Below are 22,527 nucleotides of genomic sequence, written 5' to 3'. Positions count from 1 at the left end.
GAGAGAGAGAGAGTAGATCTCAAGAGCCGTTGCTCTGATAAGAGAGAGGAGAGAGAACATCTACTATATATACTTAATATATAATTTACCATGTATAAATAGTATAATTCTCCTTTAACTTTACCTTTCTCCAAAAAATAGTATAATTTTCTGATGAAGGGGGTTTGGATGAAACGAATACTAGCTTCGCCCCTGTTCACCTGCCATCTGGAATTGAATCACTTTTGAATAGTTTGTGTATTGGGGCTTTTGTGAAAAGGGTCATTTAAACATCCGACTTAGCGACTTAGCATTTTGAGAGAAAGGGGAAGCTTTTATCAGTGGTTTCGCTTCACTGGTTTATTGTGGATTTCCCTTCCCCTTTCCTTGTTTCTATTCTAATGTATCTTCCATAGCTGGTAAAATTTTGGTACACCCTGTGAAGATAATTCTGTTTTTCCTTCCCCACCTCCTGTATAGATTACCTTATCCACGCAACACTTGTTGCATTTGCACGCAAACGCATCTTAAGTTCTCCTCGGCAAGCTTAATCTGGCTAACCTCTGTCAATGCCCACACCATCCCAGACAAACCAGCCATCGCTTTCTTCATTCAGTTCGAATGATTTGTTCCCAGAAATAAAGGAAGATTTCCTTCCCTTTTCGGAGGGAAGATAGCCGGTGAGGGAGCTTGATGGAAGGAAGGTTAGAGAGGGGGTGCACATTTCCCAAGTCAGAGCTCATTCTTTAATATTTTTGGTAAAAACTTAAGTATTGTGAGACAAGTATTAGACAGGCAAAGACACAATCAAGCATGTGTCATGCATCAAACAATTAATCAGATTTGCCTAATTGCAAGTTACTATGATGATTCAAAATTGCAGTAGTTTTGAACAATTATAAAATGGGAATAACTGAATAAGCAGAAGTAAAACAAATTTATAATAGTGGTGTTAGAAAGAGAAAGTGAGTTTTTGATTATGATTGAAGAATGTAATGGGAGTCCGATCATAAAGATATTCACAAAAAAATTGGGAGCGATTGAGTTGGGTTGAAATGTGTAAAAGACAATGAGCTTTCAACTGTAGGAGACACCTAAGATAGTAACTGCTGGCTGTAATTTTGGGGCATTGAAACGTTTGATTCTCTTTATTAAGTTGTTTTTTAAATAGTTTTGTATGCTCCCAAACGGATGGTGCCATTTCTTGAATAAAAGTCAATGTTATGTTCTTTTCTGTAATGATTCTTGGGATTTTGAATAACTTAGATAAAGCAAGATAGAAGGAAAGAAATAAAATGAAAAAAAGTAGAAAATAAAGGCAGTCCTGACCTTGGACAATGTCTCCAAGAGGGGAATCTTTTTATGCAATAGGTGTTCTTTATGTGGAAAAGATGCAGAGACTGTTAGACATCTTTTCCTGCATTGTAGATTCACTAACCAGTTGTGGCAGATTTTCCTAAATCTCAAAGTCATTTCTTGGACTATGCCTAGCAAGATTGATGATACTCTGTTCAGTTGGGATGAGGCTGGTTTCGGAGCTAGAGACAGAAGTAGATGGAGGATGATTCCGGCCGGTATTTGGTGGACTACATTGTGAGAGAGAAATAAGAGATGTTTTGAGAATAGGAGCAAGAATTCATAGGAGGTCAAACTTAAATGTATTTTGTTGTTTTGTTTTTGGTGTACAAATGTCTACTCTAATGAGACTGAGTCAATTCTAGATGTTTTAGGATCCATCTAGAGTAGGTTTATCTTTGGGGAAGATCATACTCCCTTTTGTTTGTTTGTAATCATGATTTTCTTCAGTACTACCTAAGTACTGCTTTAATACAAATGTTACCAGTTCCAAAAAAAAAATCGTAAATAACTAACCAATTCAAATTGCTAACTGCTACAATTCTATTATGTCCAATAAATTCCTTTTTCAAATTCAAACTATTTTTAAAATAGGAAGCAAATTCATCTGATAAGGATGATTTTTAAATATTTGAATCTAAATTCAAAAAATCTAGATAAAAATAAAAATATATAAAAAAGTATTACGTTGGTTCGGGCACGTGATGAGGAGGGGCTTAGATGCTCCTGTGCGGAGGTGTGAGACATTGGCTATGGATGGTTTTAGGCGGGGTAGAGGTAGACCAAAGAAATATTGGAGGGAGGTGATTAGGCATGATATGAAGCAGTTACTGCTAACGAAGGACATGACCCTTGATAGGAAGGTGCGGAGAAAGCGGATTAGGGTAGAGGGTTAGGGGTGGGAGGGCGTCGGTAATAGTAGGGGTGCACTCCTCGGGGGCTGGAGTTTTTTGTTCGTGGCTAGCGGTGCTAGTTTATTTTGCTTACCGTACTAGTTTATATATGTACTTATCTTTTGAGTTTGGTATTCTGTTAGTTTGTTAGTTTGTCTTGCGTACCTTACTAGTTATATACACTTATATTTGGATTGGTATATGGGTACCGGTCCTAAGCCGGGGGTCTATCGGAAACTGCCTCTCTACTTCTCCTGAGGTAATGGTATGGTCTGCGTACACTCTACCCTCCCCAGACCCCACTAGGTGGGAATACACTGGGTATGTTGTTGTTGTTGTAATTAAAAAGAAACAAATCTATGCACATTAACTACCCTATATATAACTCACAAACACACTCATGCACGATTTATTTATGTAAAAAAAGCACTTGGCTCCTTCTTTGTAGGAACAACTAGAACAAAAATCGCATTCTTTAATTTCCATTAACAATGGAAAAGGTTGCAACTTGCAACATTTGTTTATTTATCAACAAAAAAAATGTAGATAGTTCAAACAATTCAAAGAGTTGCAATATGTGAATGTAATTGTTGCTTCTCTAACTTTGAGTTTTAACAAATTTTTAAGTGGAGTTTGTAGTTCTTTTCGTTTATATTATTTGATTTGATACTGAGATTATTCATCAACATACAGAAACTTTTTTCTCCACGAATGTGAGTAGGAAAAATTCAAAGAGTTGCAATATGGGAATGTAATTGTTGCTTCTCTAACTTTGAGTTTAGCAAAATTTTTTAGTGGAATTTGTAGTTCTTTTCGTTTATATTATTTGATTTGATACTAAGATTATTCATGATTTGATACTCGTCTCTTTTACTTTCACCGCTTCTGTTATACAATCTATTCTTTATTATTGTAGAGAAATTGCATTGTATATTAGTTGTTATTTTGCTTTTTTTTTTATTCAATTTTTTTTTTTTTCAGATTTTATTGATCCACTTTGAAAGAAATAGTGTTATGATGTAACATATTAGATTTCATAATAGTTACTATGTGGTGATTTCTTTTTTCCTCGCTGTCTATACTAATTTCATTCCTCTTATGACACATACTCTAGGAGAAATAAGGACATCAAGCGAAGAAGAAACAAAAAAAACAGGTAACTATAATTACTTTTCTGCTCATCTGATGCTTTGTTAAAGAAAGTTCAGTTATAATATTAGTTAACTTCACTTACGTTATTCGTTTTATTTATTCACAACAATCTTTCGTCTCATTTTGTTTCAATTAAACTATCTTCTTTTTATTACAAATTTGCAAAGGTTTTCTATGTTTTTTCTTATAAAAATAAACATAGAAGCAGTAAACTTCAATGATAAAATTACTAGTAAAAATGGTTTATTTATTCTATATTCCAAAAATAATCTCTTTTTTAATTTTCAAAAGCGATTCTAAGAGAAGAAAGAAAATATTAGTGTAATCTTTTGTCAAAAGAAATATCATAAGGGGATATAATATGTACTTTAAATATGCTGTTATACTATGTTTTTTCTTATAAAAATAAACTTAGAAGCAGTAAACTTCAATGATAAAATTACTAGTAAAAATGGTTTATTTATTCTATATTCCAAAAATAATCTCTTTTTTAATTTTCAAAAGCGATTCTAAGAGAAGAAAGAAAATATTAGTGTAATCTTTTGTCAAAAGAAATATCATAAGGGGATATAATATATACTTTAAATGTGCTGTTATACAATTAATGACCCTAAAATGTAAGAGTTTTTTTTTTATTGTAATTTTTTAAATATACTTTTCATTTGATTGTAGTTATTTATGAATTATTATGGTCAAGTTTGAAATTTGTGTGATTGCAGATATTTTTATTCTCAATTTGCATTTAAACTTCTACAGAATTACCCGCTTTTTCAGTAGAAGGATAATATTGATAGTCGATTACATGCTTAGAAGTGATAAAACAGACGTTAAAGAACCTTCATACATTTCCTTTTTAAATAACCACCATCGTGGTGTGGAGTTAGGCAAAACCCAAACTGTATATATCAGCCAAAAGGATAGTTGTATGCCGAGGAAGAATTTTATCTTTGCCTCTATACATTGGAGATAATAGAACAAGAGAAAAAACAATAAGTGCATGAGCTTCGATTTTATAGGCATTGTACTTTGTTATATGACAAGTAATGCAATTTATATTTCATGTAAAATTTAAATTGGACAATAAGAGGTAATGCTAATAGGACAGTGTTTGATATGTATGTAGAGTAATATTTTTTATTCACTTCATTTGTGTCATTTTTCATTTTGATTTTTTTTTTAATATCTTTTGTAAAAAGAAAATAATAAGGAACTGCAAATTCTTCTAATCTCGAATTACATTTTTACTTGAAAAATATAAAGAAAAGTTTAAAACAATTTACAAGTAAATATTTTAATTTTATGATTCATATTTAATACATTTAGGTTTCAATTCAAAGTAAAAAAAATTATTTTCACAAAAATATATTTCAAATCAAGCAAGACGGCAAGCTAATAAATAATATGAAAAAAAAAAATCAAACTATAAACTCATGGATTATGTACAAATTAGGGAGGGGCGGGGAGAGGGATTATAAATAAAATGAGGACATTACATTTTGCATTAATTTTAACATAAAATACTGTACAAAAATAATCCTTAAACAATCATTGATAAATTTAATCATTGAATTGTGATTAAAAAAATAAAAATAAATAAAAATATTAGGATTAAAAAAATAATTACTTATGTTGTAATAGAAGGACAAAATCAAGGAGCATGCATTTGATTTTGTACTTTGAAATATATGAAATTGATGTGTTTGTTGGATGATCACCTTTTAGACTTATTTGAAAAGAGATGAATTTTTAAAACAACAAAAAAAAATATCATATTTTCATTTAATACTTCGTTTCTACAGTTCGTTAGGCAGCTTTCGGGTAGGACACTTCAAAGGTTTTATGTGTAGTATGGATCAAGTTAATAACATAAAGATAATAACACTTCCTTTCTTCAGTTTGTTAACTTCAGGAAAGCTATCTCCTCTGTCGATTTTACACATTTGCGTAAAGATTTTCTAAAATAACTTGCACATGATGAATATAAAATTTTCAAAAGCGTTGATTTTTTTTTTTTTTGGGAGAAACAAAAAAGTTAAAGAGTATTTACCTTCATTTATGCTATTTTCAAGATTTGTTTGTTCTGCATTTTCATATTCCATAATGGATCTCTGTTTATTAGGGTGTGTGTTTGTTTAAATCCTAAGTTATTTCATTTTTCATTTGTCTTTGATTGTGGAAAGAGTTCTTGCTGCTTGATAATATGTGTGTACATGTTTGGTGTAATGTACAAAATTATGAATAGTGTTTAGGCCTTATAGAAAATATAATTGCACAAGTACTTGGTACTAATCTTAAGTTATTGTTCTATCATAGGCATCTACGTCTGCCCTGCCTTGGGATGGAAGCGACCAACCTATATGCAATTCCTGTACGAGTTGCCGAAAGAATCATTCAGAAGTTCCCTGACGTCTTGAAAGGTGTCATTGTCGATAAGGTATGTGCTTTAATCATCCTTTTTGTGAAAAACCGTTGTTCTTCGAATGGTACTGTGTTCCCTTATTTCATAGTTGCTAAAGAAAGTAGGAACATTACAAAACTAGGGTAGAATAGGTTGCAAGGCATCCTGATCGACATGATGTGCCAATTTGTGTAAGATGTGCATAAAAAACACTATATACTTTGTGAAGGTTGAAATTTTAGTTGGCAAATGAAAAATAGACCAAAAGATAAAGTATTAACGCGAATTTCAGGTAGAAAATAACAAAAGAGTATAAGAATGATGAATACAATCTGCTATGTGGGCACTGAATTGTAACAAGTCATTTAGCAATGTCCATCTTCTATTTACAAAGTTGCGTTGTTTCTACCTAAATAATTTGCTGGAGTACTTTCACATAACAACGACAACAGACCCAGTGTATTCATAAATTGGGAAGAGCTGCAAAGTATTGTTTTGATTGGTTTTTGTGGGCTGCCAAATGCGTATTAAGTGCTACAATTAGTATTTCGAAATTTTTGATTTGTTACATTTGGATTGGTTTGTCTCTGCGTTGGCCATCTTTTTGTTGGCAACATCTCAAGCACTTATATGAAGCATAGATTTCTTTGTCATATAAATGTAGTACTGCATTTGTGCCGTAGTTACTTGGTCATAGAACTTGACCACTCTGTCTTAATATTTGGCACAAATGTAGTACTGCATTTGTGCCGTTATTTTTGAGCTTGGCCGCTGTCTTAATATTTGAATATGTGAATTTTGAATTTCTGTTGTTTTGCTGAACTTCTTAAGAAAATCTTAGTAGTGTTGTGAAGTGTGATATTTCAACGTTGACTAATCTGGTTGTGTTATTTGCAATACTGTTGATCATGATTCAAAGTACCGTCCAAGATTTTTTTTTTTTTTATAACCGTGGTGTTCGGCCCAACTTGCGCAAGTACCGTCCAAGATTTAATGCATAAACTAGTATAGTCCTCAAATAAATAAACTAGTATAGTCCCCGCGCACCGCATATATATAATTTTTTTAAAAATCAACAACAACATTCCCAATTGTATTCCCACCTAGTGGGGTCTGGGGAGGATAGAGTGTACGCAGACCATACCACTACCTCAGGGGAAGTTGCAATCTGTTTATAAGTCGAAATGTTTAACTGATTAGAATATTAATTTGAATAAAGATAAAATTCTAAATTAAGTAAAAATAAGGATTCAAACTCTTTAGAGAAGTTATAATCCACTTTAAATTTAAAAACTCCACGAGAAGTTAAAATCAACTTTGAATTCAAAATTCTTAACTGATTAGGATGTCGACTTGGATTAAAATTAAAGTAAAAAGTTAGAAGCTAGCGAATATTCACTTTTAATCTTAATTTAATCCACGTCTAATCTTAATCTAATTTGAAATGCTTCCTTAGATAAAAAGTACTTGTGACAATTTTTTAAGAGTAAATACATAATTACTCCACTGATCTTGTCCGAAATTTTCAAAAAGACACCTAAACTTTAACTTCGACCTATTATCCCATGAATCTTCTTTATTTCGTTGCAAATACACCATTTTGACCCTCTACGTGTATACACGCGCCACAAGCGCGTGAAAAGGCAGAAATTGACTTTTTTGACCAATTAGAAGCTGTCATGTGTAAATAATTTAATATATAATTTATATATTTTTTTTAAATTAATATTTATTTTTTAAATTATTTCATGACCCCCCACCCCACCCACCCACCCACCCCACCCCCGCAACCCCACTCATCTACCATTGTCTTCTTCACCAACTTCTTCTTCATCACCATAACTCAACAACAACATCAATTAAAACAACAACAACAACATCATCATCACCATAATTTTAAAAAAGAAATCTGATGTACAATCTCCATTTTAGTGGAGGGAACTGGACAGGAATGGGGGAGGGAGGTGTTGGATGGGGTGGGGAGGTGGGGTGGGGTCATAAATAAAAATGGAGCTTGAAGCTCCATTAAAATGGAGATTTTACAAGAGCTTTAAGCTCCATTTTATTGGAGGAAACTGGATGCGGGGAGTGGGGGGAAGCTGTTGGACCTGGACGCGTGGGGGGAGGGGGAGCTGTTGGACACGGGGTGGGGGAAGAGGGGGGTGACAAATTAAATAAAAAGGAAAAAATTTACTAAAAAAATAAATAAAATATGAAATTAAAAATATTTGACACTTGGCAGCACCTGATTGGTGCGTGCATTCACTCTCTTTATTGTGATTGAGATTCAGCGAAAAATGGTGTATTTGCAACGAAATAAAGAAGAACCGTGGCGTAATATGTTGAAGTTAAAGTTTAGGTGTCTTTTTGCAAAATTCGAACAAAATCAGTGGGGTAATTATGTATTTACTCAATTTTTAACTAACCAATTTTTTAATACTAATGTTAGCTAATTTATTTGTTTTGTCTTAAATTTTAATTATAAAAAATTTCTGTTATGATTAAAAAAGAAAACCGCAGTCTCAAAACAAAAAAAAATTCTGTTATGATTCAACATAAAACCTCCGATCACATCATCAACTTATATCTTTGTAAAGTTACATAACTTGTGATCTAGTACATTTTTCATACATGCAAACCATAAAAATAGAGAGAATAGAAAATTGTTACACACATAGGAGGCGTTTGGCCGTGATAATTAAAAAATTTGGAGTTGGAGTTGTGTTTGACCATGAATATAAATTGGAGTTGTTTTTGATTTTTTTTTGTGAGAAATGGGAGTGGAAAAAGTGAAAACACGTTTCACTTTTCACTTTTTCAAATACAACTCCAAGTAGTATTTGGAATTCTTATGGCCAAACACCATTTTTGGAAGAAAGTAAAAAAAAAAATCCAGAAAAAAGAAATATTTCTTATTCCCAAACGCGGCCCTAATATCAAGTGAGTTTTTGAAGAAACATATTTTGAAAAAACTTTAAATAATTCTGCGATTCATCTGGCCTACATCCAAAAAAAGTAGACATCTTCATCTGATCTTCAGAGAATTCATGAACGGAAGCTCGAAACGCCTGCTTCTCCGGCTTGGGTCCACACCAAATGTATTTTACTTATTTCATCCTTTGTTGTATGTGCATCACTTAAAATTCAAGAGGATAAAATAGGTACCCTAGAAAATGTGCAATATTCATGATCTACATGCACTCAAAGATAGGAAAGATAGGAAGGAATAATAAAAGCATAAATGCAAATGAGAAAAAACAAGAGAGCGAAACCCAGACCACCATAAACAACATTATTCCAATAGTATCCTATATTTTTCAAGAAAAAGAAAAAGTCTCTAGCAGTAATGCAAGATAAGGTTGCGTACGATACACCCTTGTGTTGGTGTCCTTCCCCGGACATCGCGCATAGCGATGACTTTAGTGCACTGGGCTGCCCTTTTTTACATTCTCTAGTATTTAACTCCATAACAATATTTGCTACTTAAGAAAATATATAAATCCTAAGAGAAAATTAGTAAACTTCACCACAAAGAAAGTATCATTGCAAACAATTGCAGCGCCAACAACAAATATTCAATGATTGTAAAATATTTGGAAGCATTCAGATTTTAAGATACCCTATAATGTGGTATGATACTGCAACGTTAACAACCTAAACATAGATACAAATATGTGAAGAAGAGAAAAACAAACACTACCCCAGATTTTACTAAAAGAAACATCAGTAACATGATTCAAAAGCATATATTTTCAGTATTACAATTACAATCAACATCTCATTGTATCCCATCATTGAAAAAGATAGAAAGATGTTTTGTCCTCATTAGAAATTGTACTCCCTGCGTTTCAAAATAGTTAACCCTTTTTGACTTAGCACTCCCTTAAGAAAATGTTTATTTTACCAAATTAGCCTTATTAATTATACTTTGAAAATATAAATTTGAGTAAATACATTTTGTTTATTCATTTAATGTTGAGGATACTATTGGGAGAATATAAAAAAGTCCTCTTGATTTCATCAAAGGGACAACTAAATTGAAACAAATATTTTTAGAAAAAGGATCAACTAAAACGGAACGAAGGGAGTAGTATATTTCTATTTAGAATTATTCTATACTTGCATGTAGCATCTCGGAATTTGTAAACTAGAGTTGCCAAGGAATTTGTATAATAAAGTTGCCAAATCTATGAAATTATGTTCATGTCTAAGGAAATAATTGTTCAAATTGAGACTTAACCCTAAAAATAAATAGGGCTGACATGTTTTGTTGCGGCAACTTTGTGATAAGATAGTACACTTAACAGGTTAAATTTTTTTTTTCCATAGAACACGTGTCCCATTTTTTTATTTTTTTTTCAGCTGGATCTATTTTAAACTACAACAACAATAGCATACTCCCACATAGTGGGGTCTGGGGAGGGTAGAGTGTACACAGTCCATATCACTACCCCGAAGAAGTAGAGAGGTTGTTTCCGATAGACCCCTTGCTCAGAACAAAATGACAGAAAACGAAGTCGTCAGAAACATGAAACAAGAAGAAATAATAGAGATACAACACCCACAAAGAAATACTTTACACTAAGAAACCAAAGTCACACACCTCCCTCCAACCTATGCACAACACTCCTAACTATCGCTATGACTCATCCACACGCACCAGCCCTCTATCATAATATGGTCCTCCAAATCTTCCTATCTAGAGTCATGTCCTTAGTAAGTTGTAACTGTCTCATGTCACGTCTAATCACCTTTCTCCAATATTTCTTCGGCCTACCCCTACCCGCTTGAAACCATCCAAGGCTAACTTCTCACACACAAACTGGAGCATCAGTGCCTCTCCTTATCACATGCCCAAATCATCTCAACCTCACTTCCCGCATCTTGTCCTCCACCGACGCTACTCCCACCTTATCCTGAATAGTCTCATTCTTAACCCAATCACTCCTAGTAAGTCCACACATTTGCCGCAACATCCTCATTTCTGCTACTTTCAGCTTTTGGATGTGAGAGTTCTTGATTGACCAGCACTCTTCTCCATACAACATAGACGGACGGACTGCAACTCTTTAGAATTTTCCTTTAAACTTGGGAGACACCTTATTATCGCACAAAACTCCCGAGGCAAGCCTCCATTTCATCCATCTTGCTCCGATACGATGAGATACATCCTCAATCTCTCCATTATCCTGAATCATAGACCCGAGATACTTTTAAACTATACCTCTTACAAACCACCTGGGAATCCAACTTTACTACCACCCCGTCCTCTTGCCTCAAGTTATTAAACTTGCATTCCAAGTACTCCGTCTTAGTCCTACTCAACCTTAACCCTTTAGACTCCAGAGTTTGTCTCCAAACCTCCAATTTATCATTAATACCTCCCTGCGACTCATCAATTAAAACTACATCATCTGCAAATAGCATACACCAAGACACCTCTCCTTGTATATGTTGCGTTAACATATCCATCACCAAGGCGAAGAAAAACGGACTAAGAGTTGATCCCTAGTGCAACCCCGTTAAGACAGGGAAATGCTTTGAACCTCTTCCCACTGTCTTCACTCGAGTCTTCGCTCCATCGTACATGTCCTTAATCGATCTGATGTTCGCCACCAGGACCTCTCTCGCCTCCAAAATTCTCTAAAGAATCTCCCTAGGGACTTTGTTAAATGCTTTTTCCATATCGATGAATACCATGTGCAAGTCCTTCTCCTCTCCCTGTACTGCTCCACCAGTCTCCGCATTGAGTGAATTGCCTCTGTTGTCGAGCGACTATGCATAAGTCCAAATCTATTTTAAACTACCTGCTTTTTTCTGAAAATAAAATTTGCTTTAAGAAAGGCCAAAAATATGTGTGTTCTGCTGAATTTAAAAAATATAGAAGTTGAAAAGTACAAATATATTTACTTGAAAAATAATGGTGCAAAAATTTTGGGGGTCTCAACAATGAAACAATTGGTTTTAAATTTTTTTTTTTAATTGGTAGTTGTCGATAATGTGTAGGTTAATTTATTTTTTAACTTCATGAATCATACAAAAAGAAAAATCAGTTAGCCTACATATTTGGTGCTGGCAACTTCCCAATTTTTAAAATATAAAATATAAAAACAAATTATTAAAGAAAGAGAAAAATATCAAAAAGACTACCCCTTTTCCATGAAGGTTCTAGAGGTTTTTAATATTGTTTGTTTTATTACTTTTTTTGTTAATCATTTTCTAAATTTTATTTTATCTTTAATAATTCCTTTTTAAAAAAACATTAAGTAACAAATGTCAAAAAAGAGAAAATTTCAAGACTATCCCTCTGTCCTCCTCACATTGATTTTTATTTTTTTAGGATCAATTTTTTAAATTTTACAACTATAATTAATAACTAACCTAACTATGTCTTAAAATGCCAAATGGCTTATTTATAGAATGTCATATGGCTTAATGTGGAAGTTTTATCCTCTCCTATTAATATTATATAGATATAGATATAGATATAGATTGAATTTTTATTTGGTGTTGCGTCCAAACGCACACGCAGGTGTACGTGGTCGTACAAGTAATAAAGTGGCTCTTATTAGCCAGATATGAATTCCACCGGGGCTTGTTCATAATCCAAGAACTTGTGGTTTCTATAATTCTAGATTAAAAATTATAAAATCAATGGTGTAATAAATTGGGTTGTAAATGATATTGAGGAGGATTACAGGGTTAACGCATGCTTCGCAATCATGTATAGTAGTTTTACTTTCTCCTTGGTTAAGCCATCTTTCTTGATTGTTGGTTCACGGGGATGATAATATGATAATATGATTATGGCCTTCCGAGTCTCTAATTGTCTATTCAAACTAGCCTCGCAACTACATCGTTGAGTGGGATTTAAGGACCTAATTCAAATGGATTTAGTTATCCTTCCGTATTGGAATTAAACGAGACATTTTAAGTATATTCCTATCTTAGACGCTTATCAAATCTTTACTTTGTTAAAGATACGAACTCGTTCCTCACATTCTTCGTTTTATCCTAATGTTTCTCCTTTCGGGCTCACACAAGAATTAAAGATGTATTTTGATGATCGCGAATCATTAAATAGTAAATTTAAGAATAATCAAATATGATAAATAACATAATCCAATTAAAATTCCAGGTATACAATCATGATTTGTAGCCTCAACCTTAGAAAAAAAAGGGTTCGTAGTCACTCATGCTCATAATAAAAACACAATAAATTGATGTTTTCATCTAAACAAGAAACTAAGAAATTAAATAGAAAAGAAAACTAATGTAGAACCCTTGTTCTCTCTTTTGCACCTCCAAAATAAGCGACTCCCCCTCTAAAAACGTGGACAAGAGGTTTATATAGTAGTAGGTAAATAGTCCCCAGCCTATTAGGTTTGAGACTTAAAAATTTGATGATATTTGGGTCGGGACAAGGCTACGCTAGGTCTGCCTCTTAAAGTGCCTGCTGCCCAGATCTTGGGTTTCCTCCTGGCGCCCAACGCGCCTATCCTTCTTCTCTGGAGTTTGGTTCCTAAGGTGATGCGCCTCTCAGAGCGCACCTATGCTGCCCCTTTAGAGTTTTTCTCCTGGGGCGAGGAGACTGCCAAAGCTCCACTTGATTCTTGCCGGGTAACTGTTCTAAAGTATCTCGCATAGCTCAGAGCCTTCCACTTTCCACTGCCTTTGCCTACAAAATACCTAATTACATTGGTTAGTTTGCTATCAAGAATATCCGATCAAAACAAACAATTATAAGCAAATATCATTCTCCAAACTAGGATAAATGAGGATAAAATAAGACGAGCGGGCGTACAATTACGCCCAAGATTCCCAACAACAAACATAGACCCAGTGGATTCTCAACAACAAACGTAGACCTTACCACTACTTCTTGGAGGTAAGATGTTGCTTTTGAAACACCCTTGACTCAAGTGAAGCAACTCAAAGAAGTAATGAAGAGAAATACGACAGTGAAGAAAAACATGAAAACTAATAATAAAGCAGAGCGGGGCAATATATGTAAGGAACTTTAATATCAACAACAAGGTGCAATCACCTAAATATAGTGTTTGATGGAACAATGGAGAATAGAAGATTGACAGATGATGAGATAGAAAGAATGACAACAAGTATGCTAGAGTACGAGGAATTGATGGCAGAAGTCAGTGATTGTGGGAGGGGGATAGAAACACTAATGTTTTTGTTTTCACAAAATGGCAAATGCTCATAAAAGGTACAACAACATTAACCAACTCTTGCTCCGAGAGGAGTAGACTCAGGATCCAAACATAATTGAAAGAGGGGTGGTAGATTGTTACAGGAAACTATACTGAGAAACCACAAGCAGGAGACCAGTTATATGCATCCAAATTGCCATAGTCTCACAGAAGAGGTAAAAGAGAAGCGACAAAGGGGTTTTGAAGAAAATGAAGTCTTGAGTTGCTTAAAATTTTGTGCAACATACAAGGGAGAGGGAGGGGGTAGATTGTTACAGGAAACTATACTGAGAAACCATAAGCTGGAGACCGGTTATATGTATTCAAATTGTCCTAGTCTAACAGAAGAGGTAAAAGAGAAGCGACAAAGGGGTTTTGAAGAAAATGAAGTCCTGAGTTGCTTAAAATAATGTTGACAGGGGAGCTAGTCCTGATGGCTTCACCATGGGATTTTTCAGAAAGTGTTAGGAGATACTGAAGCATGACATCATGTCGGCCTTTCAGAACTTTCATGGACAAGAAATGTTTGAGAGAATCCTTTATGCCACATTCTTAACACTCATCCCAAAGAAGAAAGGAGCCAAATAGTTGAGGGAATTCAGCCCAATTAGTCTGATAGGTAGCATATCCAAGTTGTTTGCCAAAGTATTGATAGAATAATTGAAAGATGTGATGGCGAAGTTGGTTGAGTCGCAACAAATGGCCTTCATCTAAGGCAAACAAATCATGGATGCAGTACTTATAGTGATTGAAGACGTTGAGTCCAGATTGAAACAAAAAACTCGAATCCTTAAGCTGGACATGGAAAAGGCATATGACCATGTTAATTGGGGGTTCGTACGGGATACTATGAAGAGATTGGGTTTTGGCCGGAAATGGATACAATGGATCGGATATTACATCTCTATTGTGAGATTTTTTGTGCCTATAAATGGCTCACCCTTTTAATTTTTATGTCTGAGTAGGTCTTAATCATTCAGATCTAAAACCAAGTCTTAATAGATCTGAAGGGATATTCTGGTGTTGGATAATATTCACCACTCTATTCATAATTAGCAATCCCTATTCATAATTAGCAATCCTTGCCACTAACCACCTATATCACTGCCACCACTGTCAACCACCACCCATCACCCACCACCACAACTAATATCAACAACAAATATCACTATCAACCACAATTGTCAACCAATACCACACCTACTACCTCTATTATTCTAATTATATTCACCGTCACCAATGCCGTCAAGGCGTCAACAGCACCACCATCATCAACCACTACCGTCCAATCCCTACTACCGACCAACTCATCTATCATAACTAGCACCACCAAAGCACCACTAACTACCGCTAATACATCATAACCTCCACACAATCTTCAGCCGCCGCCGCCACCATTGTTACTAGTAACGCCACCTCTACCACCACTTCAACCACTACCATCACTACAATTTATCTCTACTAACAACCATATCCACCATCACAACAAACAACATTTCCAACTAGTACCAACACATCGTCATCCATGATGTATTCATGTTTCACCCAACACAATCAACATCTCAAACTACTAACATCAAACAACGTCGTATCACAACCACCACCACCACCACCACCATCAATCACCATCATCATAAGAGTCGCCATCATCATAAGAGTCACCATGATACCAACCATCACAATTATCACCACCAACATTTTTAATCACTAATATCAATCATTGTCACCGCAATCACCATTATAAACCATCTCCACTATTACTATCAAAAATAAATGTTTTTTTCTCAATCAAACAATAATTTTGTTGTATTAAATTACATAACTTTTTTAATATTTAATTAATTTTTTATTTGAATTGTATTTTTTATTTTATTATATATACAAATAAAAAAATTTTGCACTTTCAGATATTGAAAAACAAACGGTCTTAATCATTCAGTTTTCAGATCTAGAGACAACATTTTAATCATTCAGATTTACATTTAGATTCAGACGTTTGTATCTTAAAAAAAACAAATGCATAGTATTAGCCATTAGCCCATTACAATAGATCAGACAATAGGAACAGTGTCATTTATTGGAATTTCTGCAATTTATTGAAAATGTGATTAATTTATGAAAATTGTCGATTTGGCTGAAAAATAGTATGTCTTTTTCTGTGCGCGCAAGCTGACCTGGACACCACGGTTATCAAAGAAAATGTATGTCTATCATCTTATATCCTTTTTTGATAATTTAAGCTTCATTTAAATTGTTTCAAGTTGTGTTCATTCTTATAATGTTTCTTTAGAGACATGGTAGAGGTGTATTTCTTTTCGGATACAGATCATAGCAGAAAACCAGTACGATAAAAGAGAAGACTTTAATTAGTCACTGGTTTTGATCGATATATATTTACTAGCCTGCATGATTTTAAGTAGGAACACATCCTTTTCAACATGTAAATTGTAACTTCGTCATTATCTAGTTGTGACTAATATATTCCTCCTTTAAATACATGTATTCTACTTTATCATTAATTTTGCTCTTCCCAGTGGATATACAGTGTTCCTGCCACTGTTGGATTTAACGTATCTCGTAGTTTACCACATTCAAAATTTTGTCGTTGTGGATGTCAGTTGAATCATCCAGCAATTGTCATGTGATATCTTCAATTCTAAATTTTCGATCTTCTTGTAGAAAATGGGGATACAAGTCATTACGAGTTAATTCTATTTTATATTTGATGCTTTAGTTGTCCAAGTGTTTAAATTACAGTTTTGATTCAAAATGTCTTTTTCTTTTTAATATGCTTGATTACTTTGAATGTGATTAATTCTTTCCAAGTAGTTGTTTGGCCATTAAAATTGTATGACAACGTTCAGCTTTCGCCCGTGTTGTAAGAACTTCTGTTTCTAAAAGTTGATTTTCGTTCATGTGTTTAGTTTAATTTGTTAATTTGATAAACTTTTGAATAGGTTGTACCTGGTTCTTCTGCTGAATCTGCTGGGATTAAACATGGTGATGTTATTATTCAATTTGCTGGCAAAAAAATTGAGAGTTTATTGGAGGTAAGATACCTTTTTTGGTTATTGTTAGGAGTTCATATTTTCCATTCTGTGACTCTTCATTAAGCTTGGAATAAAAGTAGTATGTGTTTTGAGTGTGTACCATATCAATGAGTGCACAATTTTAAGAAATCGTGTAAATATGATTAATCTCTATAAAGGAAGAAGTTCTACCCTCAAAACTCTTAGATGCCCGATTGTGATATCTAAAGATTCTTTTGGCTAGTTTTATGACTTTATAGTGAAAACAAACATGTAAATTATTGGCCATCTGGCCGCTTCACTGGTTGATGTTTTACAGGTCAGGTTTATTCTGTGTTTTTATTTGACCATGACTCGTTTACTAGATAAGCTATTCATAGTAGAAAGATTCAAAATGTCTAAATTGAGGACAAAGTTTATTGAAGTATTTGTTTTTTTTTTTCTTTTCCAATTAAAAAAGGGAACTGCCTTTTTTGGTATGATGCCCTAGACCATTATCATGACTTCTTCATCCGTTTGCAGTATTTATTTTGTTATGAAGAAAGTTGCCATTTAGTGACATGTTAAAGGTAGATTATGTTTTGCCAGTCTGATAATATGTTGATGCTGGTAAGGTATCAACATAACTGGGGATGGAAAGCCCTCCTTTTCTTCTAGTTGATCAATAGTTTGGTATTCAAGTAAATGTACTGAGACACTTATGTGCATGCATGGATAAAAGTATCAGCCCAAACAAGGACATATTTGCAGTCAAAAATTCAAGTTTCTATTGGTATTTATAATTCCTGTTTTCTACATTAAATTTGCATTAGCTATTTGAAAGCACGTGGAATAAGGTCGGAGAATCTGTGGAGGTGACTGTTTTAAGAACAAGCAATGATGGTCCTTTACATCTTAGCATGGTGGTGAATGAGGTAACATCAGAATAATTTATATTGGTATCATCTTTTACTCATTTCTTCTCTTAATCGACATGCTTGTGTATTTATTCAAACCAGGAACATTTGGAGCTGCTATGTGTCATTTCCTTTTTTCCTTTTTCGTGATGAATTTACCTACACTTGAGTCCTTGTTTGTTGAGGAAAACTAAAATATGAAAGAGCTAATGGGTTCGTTTAGCTTTTGAAGTTTGGAAATAGTTTAGAATTTCCTGAACAATCAAGACATTATCCGAAGCACGTCTATTTTTAGCAAAAGCTGACTGGGATGGATGAATGATCCCGTCTAGAAAAGGCTTAGTATGATTAGCTATAATCTTCAAAATAAGCTTATAAATTGTATTACACAGACTAATTGGCCTATTTTGGGCCATTGAAGTAGCGTTTTGTACCTTAGGAATTAGGCATTGGAAAGTTCCATTTAGATGCTCCGGGATGATTCTTTTATGGAAGACATCATTACAAAGGGCAAGCACTGTCTTCTTAACACGAGGCCAGAACTTTGATAGAAGATTCGGTGCAAACTATCCGGCCCCCGAGATTTATAAGGTTTGAAAGATTTTAAAGCATCAATTATCTCCTGCTCCCTCAAAGCTGAGTCTAAAGGTAAATTATCATCTGGAGAGAGACTTCGAAAAGCATTACTAGTGAAAATTTTAGCAGAGATATGCTCCCTCAATGGTGAACAGCTCCATAGTGTAAAGATTTGAATAGAGGTTTTGAACAGTATCCTTAGGAGTATGAGGATTAGTGATCCAATTAGCTTCACCATCTTTAAGTGCCAATGCAGTTTTGTCTACATCGCCTTAGAGTAGAAAATGAAAAAAATTGGTGTCGCCATTGGTATAATTAAGCCAAGGAGCTCTTGATTTTAATTTCCAGAACTCCTCTTCCAGTTTCAAAATAATGTTTATTTATCAGTGGGGAACTGTGTACTGTTATTTACCCATCTAGAGGGATTCGTCATATCCCCATATTTCTTCTGTCTTATCAATTAAAATGCTATCCCCGCGTATTAACATTGCAGTTGATAATATATCTTGGAATCCTTTGGCTATCTACAAGCGAGTGCTCTTTTGGAGTGGGCTTTTGTTGAAGGCCCAATTCTAGGGTTCCATTTAAAATTCTCACGTGCCTATCACGTGAGTCGAATGACTTTCTCTTCCAGCTGGTCTCAGACCCCTCACCCATGTGCTGACAGATTTTCAAATCCCTTAATCACAGTAATTTTTGTACTTGCTGACAGATGTTTTCTCCTATTGTTCGTTGGGTATCTCTATTCCCTGGGTTGTTCCTTATTTCTTCTCCGACAACCCTGTTGTCATTTTCCGGCATGACTTCAAATCTCATCTTGCATTCCGCCCATATTGGAACGTAATAAGTAACTCCGTTTCATGAAATTGAGACTTTCCTTGGTAAGCATCTACCGTCATTAGTAACTAGAATTAAGCATCTACCATCAATGGTAACTAGAATTCTGTCCCACTTCATGTGATTTTTAAGCTCTGTTTCTTCTTCAGTTTCTATCCGCCCCCCACAAAAATCCCTGATTTGTTGGAACACTTTCTGAGACCAAAGATGAAGAGGAATGCCAATAACTCTGATCCAGGTTTCATTTACTATTGTGGAGTTTGGGATGCTGCCTAATTTCGGATTTCACCATTCAAGATTGAAATTGGGGTTCTTCCATCTCCAGCTACCTTGAATTATTTGCTCAGCCATATACCTGTTTGGGAATTCAAATAGGAGCATCTCATTATAGAGCTCATATATGTTTATCCCAAATACTTTGGTCCAGTTTGCTGCCGACCATCTCCTGATGTCAATAACAGTTGGTTTTTCCTTGGCCTCCTTGCCTCAGGATCCAACCAAACATCTCTTGAGAAATCCGTCTTCCTGTGATCCCGATGTTTCTGGTCACCTCCATATTTCTGTTATTGCTTCTTATGCCTGCTGCACAAAGTCTTCTTGATTGCCATTTACTCTCTCGAACAGCATTCACATAAGGGTTGTTGGCTTCACTTACTCTTGAGCTGAAAGGCTGCTCTGTCATGGACTGGCATTTGACGAATTTTTCTATTTTAAGTGCAAATCACCCCGCTCTGCATTTAATACAAGTTTTGGGATGATGAGCATTGATTTCCCACTTCCATTTAATGATATAATGCTCATGAACCTTCCATGCTCGTTGTACTTTCTTGTACAGAAATATTCCGATTTCTTCTCACAAGTTTTCCATCTTCTGGCTGTCTTTTTCTGATCCCTGGATGCTTCTTTCGTGGCAACGCATATCCATTGCTTGATTTGCTGGACATTGAAGACCTTCTCATCATTCTTCGACTTCTTTCTACCCACTCTTATCAAACTGATCCACCAGAAAGCGATAACTGATGATAAAGAGTGGAAAAGAAAGATTTTCCGGCAAAAGATCACCGGAGTAGGGTAGTTCCTCCTCCTAGAAAGTAGGAAAGAGAAATGGTGTCCGAGATACCATAGTTTAGATTTTCACATTGCACAGATATGTAAAGGTACAAAAGCAAAACAAAGTCCTGAAATCTGAGGTAGTCCTCTTTATACCAAACTTATGACCATATATTTTGGGGGCATGCACAGTTAAGTCTAAGTCTAAGTCTCTGGAGAAGAATCAAAGCAACCTTAACTGCAATTGGTTCTGGCACCTTATCCCCCCCCCCCCACCCCCCCCCCCCCCCCCCACCCCCCCACCCACCCCCCACCCTCCACACCATAAAACAAAAAAAAGACCCAACCCAGCCAAAAAAAAATGAAATTAGGAGCTTCCTTTAATTGTGTAGTCATGCCTTCATCGACTTCAAATTATTCCTTCTAACATATGCCAGTTATATTCACTTAGACATGGGGTAGCATCTACCATTTTTTTTTTTTCAATGTCCTAAAGCAATTCATTGTTGGACAGATTTGAATGTACTTCATAACCTTTCAACTTCAGCTACTGATATTACCAATCTATATTGTTTTCTCAAACATCTCTATACATCCACTGCCAGATTAAAGATTCATTAGATGCCTAGTTCCGTAGTTATTTCTTACTCTGGCATATTTGGGAAACTTGTAATAACATTTTCTCTCGGAGGCATTCCCATCCCTACCATAATTAATTTGGCACTTGGAGTATTTCCATTTAGGGCTTAATCTGAAATAGCTTCCATATGGTTTTGTTAAACTAAATATGGGATTGGAGGGGTTATTCGTGACTCAACTGGCACATGGATAATTGGTTTTGCAGGTGAGATTCATGCTAAATCTGCACTAGAAACAGAGGCACTGGCATTACTTTAGAGTCCTCCAATTGTCAATTGTCTATTTTCCAAGTGCACATCAACGTTGATGCTCAAGAACTGTTTCACGACCTATATCATTTAGCTAACAATCATATGTCCATCTTCTCTTATTGCAGGCACCTCCCGAACCAGCTGAATGATCCTCTCATCAATCAGGTGTACCGGGAGCAGAATGCAGTAGTTCATACACTAGCACATTTTGGTCCATCAATGCATGGCAGCAGTATTAGGATATTCCAACATCCCCCACCTTTTGTTATGGATCTCCTTCAAGCTGATCGAGAAGGGTGTATAACACCCAGGATCAAACAATGCTGCCCCAGTTATTTGTAATGAATTTTTTTGTTCACCAACTTTTTGTGATCTTAACTAGTGAAGAATAGACCTATCGATCCTTCTAACTCCAATCCTAGAATAGCTACAGATAGTGGTACCAACTCTCTTGTATGCCTCTCAACGACTAGTTGTTCCCTTGTACTTATTGCTTAAGTTAATACAAGTTTTTATCTTTTCCTCCCAAAAATTTAAAAAAAAAACAAAGTTTGTAAGATGACGTCGGAATATAGCAACATAAATGGTTGCAGGTAATGGAAGTATAACATAATGGCGGTTGGAATCGTTAGTTTGTATCACTGAGCTGTTAAGATGGTGTGTGACTGGTGAGTACTGTTCTTTTTTCTTGTATGTTTTGGTTTTGGACATACCACGGCCGACGAGACGGTTCCATTTTTACTTCTCTACTTCCATTTTTCTGGTGTGTTTCGTTCTGTTGTGTGTTTGAACACTTACTATTTAATGTTTATCAAGTGTTTTTAAACACTTGAATTCAATACTAATTTTGTATCAAACCTCAGAATTACTACTTCCCTTGTTTTCTGTGCTTCATGATTGTGAGATATCACTCGATGTTGTGAATCTTAAAAGAGAACTCTACATAAGTTTTCTATGATTAGTTAATCCATATATTTACAAAGGGAAGATGATAACCTGCTATTATAAACAAAATTCAATACTTACACCTAATCCCTTTTTATTGACTTCTAAGTATAATCATAAGAAGTTGACATGTACCAAAATAAGAACTTCAACGTTCATATACAAACTAAGAAAATAGTAAGAAGTTAATTTATCTATGTTACGAATTTTCCAAGTCCTCTCTCAATCCTATAGTTCTTCTCTCCTGCCTCTTCCCATCATCTTATACATACAATAGAAGTCATCAAAATCGTAAACTAAGAGAAGTAGAATCCTCCCC

At 34.8% G+C, this 22,527-nt stretch overlaps 1 protein-coding gene across 3 annotated transcripts in view; it reads left to right on the top strand.

Moving 5' to 3' along the window:
• Positions 1-21,795, top strand: part of LOC107860417 (putative protease Do-like 14) — a 35,988-nt gene extending 14,193 nt beyond the window's left edge. For all 3 annotated transcript variants that reach the window (XM_016705771.2, XM_016705772.2, XM_047407500.1), the window contains exons 8-12: positions 3,343-3,384; positions 5,694-5,814; positions 16,943-17,035; positions 17,827-17,928; positions 21,389-21,795. In XM_016705771.2, coding sequence (XP_016561257.1) covers positions 3,343-3,384; positions 5,694-5,814; positions 16,943-17,035; positions 17,827-17,928; positions 21,389-21,412 — 382 coding nt within the window. In that variant the 3' untranslated portion in view covers positions 21,413-21,795. The remainder of the gene's footprint in view (positions 1-3,342; positions 3,385-5,693; positions 5,815-16,942; positions 17,036-17,826; positions 17,929-21,388) is intronic.
• Positions 21,796-22,527: the final 732 nt, after the last annotated feature.

Source organism: Capsicum annuum, chromosome 2 (assembly GCF_002878395.1).
Source record: "Capsicum annuum cultivar UCD-10X-F1 chromosome 2, UCD10Xv1.1, whole genome shotgun sequence".
Classification (NCBI taxonomy): Eukaryota; Viridiplantae; Streptophyta; class Magnoliopsida; order Solanales; family Solanaceae; genus Capsicum; species Capsicum annuum.
Note: the sequence above shows the minus strand (reverse complement) of the source record. Positions and strands in the feature narration are given on the sequence as shown.